Raw genomic sequence first — 9,712 nt, 5'->3', positions numbered from 1 at the left:
TACATGTTGGGGATCAGTGGCCTTTTTATCTATGTAAGTGACTGTTTTAATCGTAACTAAATTCTGTGCAGAGATAGACAGATAAATATGAGATAGATACCACATATTACATAGACAGCTAAATATACAGAAGAGCGATAAATATATACATAAATACAGGAATAGATAAATCTGACAGATAAAAAATAAAGAGACAGATATGAGAGTGATAGATATCTAGGAACATAGATAGATAATAGATAGATAGATATGAGAGGTATAAATACATATACGGATACATGTTGATAGTGTAATCATAGTGGTAAATTTTTAGTGAATGGTATTGGATAAAAAAAACTAGCAAAACATTGAAGAGAACTACGGTAGATTTATTTAGGTTAAATATAATTTACATTGATCTGAATGCTGATGTAACAGAGCTGAATTTCCTCTGTATGTGAGAAATGCAGAGTATAATAGTGCACCGCCAGCGCTTAGGAGCAGCTGAAGGGTTAACTTGCCCGGACTCACAGGACAAGGCGCATTTATGCCAACATATTAATCCCAATGTGATCTGTGTTATTCAGGCCATTAACCCTGGAAAAGCAGGTGACAGTCACCCCCTTCTCCAGTCCCAGCACTGTGAGTGGCAACATGTAAAACATGAAACTCATACAATCATCTCTATTTTATATATTTTTTTCAGAAAGCAAAAAGTGACTTCAATATATTCACTACTGAGGAATTGGAGAAAGGTATGAAGAATTTATCTATCTATCTATCTATCTATCTATCTAATATCTATGTATCTATCTATCTATTATCTATCTTATATCAGTCTATTATCTATCTATCTATCTATCTATCTATCCATCTATCATCTATCTATCTATTTATTATCTATCTATTTATTATCTATTATCTATCTATCTATCTATCTATTATCTATCTATCTATCTATTATCTATCTGTCTATCTATCTATTATCTATCTATCTATTATCTATCTTATATCAGTCTATTATCTATCTATCTATCTATCTATCTATCCATCTATCATCTATCTATCTATTTATTATCTATCTATTTATTATCTATTATCTATCTATCTATCTATCTATTATCTATCTATCTATCTATTATCTATCTATCTATCTATCTATTATCTATCTATCTATTATCTATCTGTCTATCTATCTATCTATTATCTATCTATCTCTCTTTTACCTTTTACATATTTAACTTACATGTATTATCTAGATATTATTAAATTGAACTACACCTATGTTATATCTACTTATCTTTTATTTATTTCTTCCTTTGCATTATATCCTCATAATGTTTGAGAGAAATGAGCAAACATATATTGTATCTCTGAAAGTACTACATTATTATCTATCTTTCCATCCAATTTCCATTTTCTTTCTTTCTTGCTTTTTTTCTTTCTTTCCATCCATTTTCCATGTTTCTCTTTCTATCTATCTATATATCTTTCCATCCAATTTCCATCTTTCTTTCTCTCTTGCTTTTTTCTCTTTCTTTCTTTCTCTCTTCTTTTCTTTCCATCCAATTTCCATCTATTTTCTATTTATATATCTGTCTTTCCATCCAATTTCCATTGTCTTTCTTTCCATCCAAATTCCATTTTACTCTTTCTATTTATCCATCCAATTTCCATATTTTTCTTTCCTTCTTTCTCTCTTTCATTCTTTCTTTCCTTCTTTCATTCACTCTTTTTTCACTCTGTCCTTTCACTTTTCCTTTCTTTCTTTCCATGCAATTTACATCTATTTTTCTATATCTCTATCTGTCTATCTATCTATCCATCCATTATCTATCTATCTATCTATCTATCTATCTATCTATCTATCTATCTATCATTTATCGATCTATCCATCTATCATTTATCGATCTATCTATCATTTATCTATCTATCCATCATCTATCTCATATCTCTATCTATCTATCTATCTATCTATCTATCTATCTATCTATCTATCTATCGTATCTATCCCTCTGCGCTATTAGGTGCCAGCACACAGACAGCCGCCGGACACACAGATATTCGGCTGTTGTTGCTGTAGCGGCTGGTCGGGTAATTCTCTCATTATGGGGGACAGGCCGCTCAGTGTAATAATTTGGGATGGTCTTTCTTCTGCCTTTTCGTCCTGCTCCTCCCAGAGACAGAGAAGTTAATCTCTTATAAAAATGTTGTGTTGAATGGCGACTGGTGGAATGTTCTCCTGCTGATTGAGGATTGACAGGAGCCCAAAACACGGCAGATAGGGAGGACAACACCTGACACCCCAGCTACAAACACAGCAATACATCTGGGGCTTATATAGTTCATGGTTTCATTTTTTTATTTATTTAAGTGCCGCACGACCATCGCCATCTACATGTGACCTCAGCAGGCGCTCGGGACCTAGACGCAGCGATTCTACAACAGATGATCTTTATTGATCCCATAGAAATCCCGTTACATCGATCACCGCCATTAATAAAGCTGAGAGCAATTACAGAATAGATTAAACCACACATTTACTATAATATGTATCTGGCATTGGTCAGATGTATTAATGGACTATGATGATAGGCATTTACAGCAGTGGTAGGATAGGTAATGCTGGGAGTTGTAGTCACACAATGGCTGGAGAACCAAAGATTACAGATAGCTATAGTTTTCCTAGCCCTTTATCTACATGTGTTGAGCAGGGTGGAGGGCCTCATTTTTGACCCCCCAACATCTACCAGTCCTCCTTTTGCTGAGCCGCAGGCTTTAAAGAGGGTATATTTTATTATAGTCCTTTTTCTGGACATGATTTTACCAAAAATTGAAAAATTGTATATTGTACCTTAATAGAAGTCAATCTGACTGAAATAGGAGAGTTATCATTAGCGGGTCTCCTTCCCGGCCCCGTCATATCAATGGTCGGGATTGAATAGGACATAATTGTCTGTCTCCTTCATATCCTCATGAGATTGCTGCACACAAGGATTCCCTGGAAGTAATTACCTAAGAGGAGGTGTTAATGAGGGTGTAAGTGGATCTCCTGGATGTTACCTCAGATCAGATACGGGCACAAGGATCAATCAGGTCTGAGGAGCCAGGGCGGATACCTCCACCCTCAAGGTGCTTTATTTGGCCCGGGACACGAGAACCAAAACCTCTATATGGGGCCATTATACTGTATGGAGGACTATGTGGGGCCCATTATTCTGTATGGAGGACTATGTGGGGCCCATTATTCTGTATGGAGGACTATGTGGGGCCCATTATTCTGTATGGAGGACTATGTGGGGCCCATTATTCTGTATGGAGGACTATGTGGGGCCCATTATTCTGTATGGAGGACTATGTGGGGCCCATTATTCTGTATGGAGGACTATGTGGGGCCCATTATTCTGTATGGAGGACTATGTAGGGTCCATTATACTGTATGGAGCACTATGTGGGGCCCATTATTCTGTATGGAGGACTATGTGGGGCCCATTATTCTGTATGGAGGACTATGTGGGGCCCATTATTCTGAATGGAGGACTATGTGGGGCCCATTATTCTGTATGGAGGACTATGTGGGGCCCATTATTCTGTATGGAGGACTATGTGGGGCCCATTATTCTGTATGGAGGACTATGTGGGGCCCATTATTCTGTATGGAGGACTATGTAGGGTCCATTATACTGTATGGAGCACTATGTGGGGCCCATTATTCTGTATGGAGGACTATGTGGGGCCCATTATTCTGTATGGAGGACTATGTGGGGCCCATTATTCTGAATGGAGGACTATGTGGGGCCCATTATTCTGTATGGAGGACTATGTGGGGCCCATTATTCTGTATGGAGGACTATGAGAAGCCCATTATTCTGTATGGAGGACTATGTGGGGACCATTATTCTGCATGGGGGACTATGTGGGGCCCATTATACTGTATGGAGGACTATGTGGGGCCATTATTCTGTATGGAGGACTATGTGGGGCCATTATTCTGTATGGAGGACTATGTGAGGCTCATTATTCTGTATGGAGTACTATATGGGGCCCATTATTCTGTATGGAGGACTATGTGGGGCCCATTATTCTGTATGGAGGACTATGTGGGGCCCATTATTCTGTATGGAGGACTATGTGGGGGCCATTATACTGTATGGAGGACTATGTGGGAACAATTATTCTGTATGGAGGACTATGTGGGGGCCATTATTCTGCATTCCGGTTGGTCCGTGACTTTTTCTAAGTTTTTCATTTTGGCCCTCTGTGTTTGAGTTTGACATCCCTGCTGTAGGGTCCCCGCCTCTCATACGGTTACACTGAAATATACAGGTTAGATGGAGCGAGGACACTCAGCTGCAGAGATGGAGGTTGCCCCTGACAGCAAAACCACAGCTCAGACCAAGCCTGAACACCACAACCGAATTGACGCACAAAATACACATCACAAGCCTCTGATTAGAAAATTCTATAGAGAAAAAGTGCTCAGAAATAGACTGTAGGCTCATTCAATTATCTGGATAGTCTGGTCGCTAGTTAGCACCAAATTATTTTCATTATTTTTGCAAAATTTTCACATAAAAGATGACGAAAAGAATGGAGGATGTGAAATTCAGATGTAATGTTGATGCGTACACATTTATGTATCATCTATCTATTTCAGATATAATATTCATTAATAACAAAGTGATCTATTTCATATCTATATATCTATTTATCTATCAATCCATATATGATTATATCTTATCACATCTATCTCATCTGTTATCCGCCTGTCTCATGTCACAGTACAGTGTCTATCTATCTATCTATCTATCTATCTATCTATCTATCTATCTATCTATCTATCTATCTATCTATCTATCTATCTATCTATCTATCTATCTATCTATCTATCTATCTATCTATCTATCTATCTTACCCAAGCTCCACTAATTGACACCATGATATACCTTAGTTACAGCTATTCATCTCTTCCAGCTTCTCTTCCATGGACCAATTGTTAATTTAACTGTATTTATTGCATTTTTTGTTGGGGTGGGGGGGCATTTATGCTTTTACCTTATTCACGTATATTATATTTCAAATAGGGAAAACCATTAATGAAAGTGTAAAGTGATCCAGGAAAACCTTGTAATTTCCCAGAATCACTAAACATTGACTAATACACTAATCACTAAGACAATGCTGTAGGTCCCGTAGCGAAACACGCTGGTCTTGAGGATCTTGAGACAGTTAATACGTATCATTGACGCGTTGAGTAGTTTATTGCAGTCCTATTAACTTGTGGGTATACACAGATCTCCATCTATTATTCTTATCTGGCCTAAAAATAGCTACAGACTCCCCGGGGGATGTGCCTGGAGGTGGTCGGAGGAATCATTTAGGAATATTCTCTACCAGATGTGATTCTGATGAAGCTGGCCTACAGATCTCCCAATCTGTGTTTACCCAATTAGCACAGTATTAACACACCCTCCTAGATTGTCATTGACGGCCAAACAAAAAGTGTAATAGGATATTAGCTGGGGACACCTTACCTATTTTGCTCATGTTAAATAAATCCCTTTGTATCTCCAAGACCTCTATGTGGGACCATTGTCCTATGTCATTACCCCCCTGGGGAACGCTCTGTAAGGAGGGGCATTTGACTATCAATGGCTATGGCCTCATTGGCTTTTTAGCATTTGTTGCATTCTACTCTATAATGCATTACGAACAATGGGGATTCTTCTGTACAAAGTCTGGTTATCTTCTTGGAGACAACAAATACCTAACTTTACATATTATTTATTAAGAACACCTACTTTACCCTATTTTTGTAAAAAAAAATACAAAAAACATTGGGCGTTGGGTTCACGTAGTAGGACTCCATGTATAATCTTGATAGGTAGACCTTATCTTCAAGGTGATATTTTATATCGGACCTACGACAACCCAATAAATATTGGCCAAATGGAAGAAAAAGCAAAACAAAAAAAACTATCTAATTACAATATATTTTAATGCCTCGTTCTTCAATTCTTGGTTTCCCAAATTCTTGCAAAGTCTCCACCCAAACTCTATGCTGGTGAGCAATGGGGGGAGGTGGGCAGTGGGTGGAGAGTCCCTGACAATCTTTGATTTAATTAGTTAGTGGTCTGGAGGGGGAGCTTTTAAAGCAAACATTGGCCTCACCTGAGCTCAGTAGGCTTGGTCTTGGATGTAAGAGTTTAGACTTGCTTTGTGGACTTCTCGAGAAGACAACTTCATCTTTCATACTTTTCATTTTCAGGATCGTCTAAAAAAGAAAAAAGAAAAGTTTTGTTCAACCAAGATATTTCCAAAGTGAAGGATCTATAAAGGGTCTTGTCTTCAAGACCAAACTTCATCCAGGGTAGCTCCGGTCTACGGACCCTCAAGTACTGCAATGATGTCCTACATTAAACAGCCACATTACGCAGTCAATGGACTGACACTAGCTGGAACGGGAATGGATTTATTGCACTCCGCCGTGGGATATCCAAGTAAGTTTTTTTTTTTGTAATTCTTTAGTATCTTTTTTTTTTTAACTAAAAAATTTTAAGCTATTTTTTTTTTAGTCTTTTTAATTATTACCATAGCTGATTTACAAATATATCTGTATTAAAAAATGTTGATAAAGTAGAAATGATAAGCTGATGTGTGGTGATGGCCTGAGGTTAGAAAATGAGCAAGTTATGCATTTTAGCTGATATATTAATATATTATCCTTTTATCCTACTTATTCTAATTTTGCTTAACAGTGAAAGGGTTAATTTTTTTTTAATAAAAGTCAATTGAGTGTAATATTTTACACTTAAAAGCCCGGGTTGATCCAGAAAAAGGCAATCACGAATATAACCTGTGCAAATTATTTTTTAATTATTTACTTATTTTATATATCTTCAACTGGAGAAATCCCATTTTCGATATTACATTTTGCCATAAAATTAATGATATGTTCTTTTTCGATAGCAGCAGGTTTTATCAATAGTGCTAGAAAAGACCCGGCCTGCTGAGTAATAGTTTCAAACGTACACTAATTTTTTTTAAATATTTTTCGTTGGATGAGTATTATAGTTGTTTCAATAAGTTATTTTTTTTTTTAATTTTTACAATTCAGTAATGACAGCTCGTTAGATGAAATTTGCTTTGGTTCTACTTCTATATTTTCCATCATCAGCCACCCCGCGGAAGCAGAGAAGGGAGAGGACAACGTTTACAAGGGCACAGCTGGATATTTTAGAAGCTTTGTTTGCAAAAACTCGCTATCCGGATATCTTCATGAGGGAAGAGGTGGCCTTAAAGATAAATCTCCCAGAATCCAGGGTACAGGTAATAACATTTATTACAAACTAGTGTTAGTGAATTAATATTGATTATGCAAGAACTTGGGTCAAGGAAGAATATATGTGGGTCCCATTGTTGCACCCAGTATGGCACTCTTGGATCTTTCTACATCTTCTTACATCCATTGGCCTTTAATCTTCCATTAGATGCAACACAAGTTTTAGTTGACGCATGACTATTGATACATGAGGACCCTTAGCAGGCCATACACATTAGATGGCTGTCAGCCAATTGATGCTTCAGCCGATCTTTCGGCCAACAGCCATTTCAGCCGACTCTCCCATACACAGGAGCACTCAATCGGCCAAGCACTCCTATGTTCTCTATGAGAAAGCCACTGGCTGACGTCAGCGTCAGCTTATCTCCAGGAGAACAGTGCGATCTCCAGTCCCAAATCGGACATGCGTGATCAGCATCTCTCCCAACCATGAGTTGTCTGGTTCCCCCATACATATTAGAATTTTGACCAAACCAACATTAGTCTAATTTGTATGAGGGCCTTTAGACTGACACAAGATTGTCTTTGTCCAAAGAAACCCAAGTCCTAGTTGACACATGAATAGTTATACATGAGGATCGTTCGACTGGCACAGGATTGTCCTCGTCCAAGAAATCCAAGTCAGTTGATTATTCTTGACCAGTTACGCATGGTATGATTTTGGCACAACTTTCTATACATTACTATTTGTTTCTTTGTTTTCATTTCTTTCTGAAGGTGTGGTTTAAGAACAGAAGAGCCAAATGCCGGCAGCAACAGCAGCAGAGCAGTGGACAGGCCAAACCACGTCCTGCCAAGAAGAAGACTTCTCCAGCAAGAGAAACTAACTCGGAAGCCAGCACCAATGGACAGTATAGTCCTCCACCACCTGGCACAGCAGTGACCCCAAGCTCTTCAGCTAGTGCCACAGTCTCCATATGGAGTCCAGCTTCAATATCTCCCATTCCAGATCCCTTATCTGCTGCCACCACTCCCTGTATGCAAAGATCAGCTGGATATCCCATGACCTACAGTCAAGCTCCAGCTTACACCCAGAGCTATGGAGGATCCTCATCTTACTTCACTGGCCTGGACTGTAGCTCCTACCTATCACCCATGCACCCACAGCTATCTGCTCCAGGAGCCACATTGAGCCCCATTGCAACTCCAACAATGGGTAGCCACCTCAGCCAGTCTCCCGCATCTCTCTCTGCCCAGGGATATGGAGCTTCCAGCCTTGGATTCACCTCAGTGGATTGCTTAGACTACAAGGACCAAACTGCTTCTTGGAAGCTTAATTTCAATGCCACTGACTGCCTTGATTATAAGGACCAAAGTTCGTGGAAATTTCAGGTCTTGTAAAGCAGGTTGAGGACTTTACCAGCCCTAAGCCTAAAAGTACAACAGTGGGAAGAAACCAGAATGCACAAACTTTGCAAAGTCGAAGTCTCATCGTTGGCTAAGAAAAAACAAACTACGGACTGAGAGTTTGCACCTAGAAATGGACTTGTATCGCTCTCCTCTCTGGTTGCAGATCATGTTCTCCGGTAATAGACTATGATCGGAGATATAAAAGCACTTTGAATTAGGGTAATCATAGCTTCTGGTTATTGTCTGCTAGCGTTATTTTTTGCTTTGTTTTTGACTACTGATCGTCATCACATACAAGAGCAGAACGGGGCTACCTTAATTTTCACTCCCAGAGAATAAATTTCATCAAGCTCGGTTCTGCAAAGAGTTTAAAGCAAACTTTCTCTAAATCCCATTAATTATATTTCAGCAAACTAGAAAATGTCTAAAGCTGCAGTTAATATACCTATTATGACATCTGGATTGCAAAGCCTTAGCTAGGCTCAGTTTGCAGCCCTAGCCTTGTATCTAACCAAGGCACAATGGTATGTTGGTGTCACCCCAAGCACTCAGTACATGGACCACATGCCTTGGCTCATCCCTTCCCATGCACCTATAGTATGGTTGGCAATTATCATAATAATTTTGGCAAACCAGTTATATCACATTGCCATGATCCATACGTCAAAACTGTCCTATGTTCATCGATCTTTATGCCCTTTTCCCTCTAGGCTAAAAATGCCAGACCTGCTGTGGTCACGATAAAAGAACCAGGTCGTGTGACGTAAGCCTAACGTGTTTTGTTACTGTATAATATGATTAAATAATCCTTAATTTATTTTATTAAAAAAAAAAAGGCCCATCCGAAAACGCTCCACTGGAAGAAACGTGTCTCTGTGTATCCAGCTTTCTTTTTTTTTAATTATTATTTTAGTGCTATGTAATAGCTTGTGTGTTGGCTGCCGCCCGTTTTTCCTAAGAGAAGAGTTCCCCTTTCCCCTCATAGATCTGTTATATTAATATTAATTATTGTTATTTGGAAAGGACAAAAAAAAAAAAAAA

At 38.6% G+C, this 9,712-nt stretch overlaps 1 protein-coding gene across 1 annotated transcript; it reads left to right on the top strand.

Moving 5' to 3' along the window:
- The first annotated feature begins 6,273 nt into the window (after positions 1-6,273).
- On the top strand, positions 6,274-9,507 carry CRX (cone-rod homeobox). The gene is made up of 3 exons (XM_073637976.1): positions 6,274-6,479; positions 7,157-7,308; positions 8,039-9,507. Exons 1-3 carry the CDS (start codon positions 6,383-6,385, stop codon positions 8,660-8,662), a joined length of 873 nt encoding a protein of 290 aa, XP_073494077.1. The 5' UTR covers positions 6,274-6,382; the 3' UTR covers positions 8,663-9,507.
- The last annotated feature ends 205 nt before the right edge of the window (positions 9,508-9,712 follow it).

Source organism: Phyllobates terribilis, unplaced genomic scaffold (genome assembly GCF_046119375.1).
Source record: "Phyllobates terribilis strain yellow unplaced genomic scaffold, ASM4611937v1 Scaffold_7__3_contigs__length_470593459, whole genome shotgun sequence".
Lineage (NCBI taxonomy): Eukaryota > Metazoa > Chordata > Amphibia > Anura > Dendrobatidae > Phyllobates > Phyllobates terribilis.
Note: the sequence above shows the minus strand (reverse complement) of the source record. Positions and strands in the feature narration are given on the sequence as shown.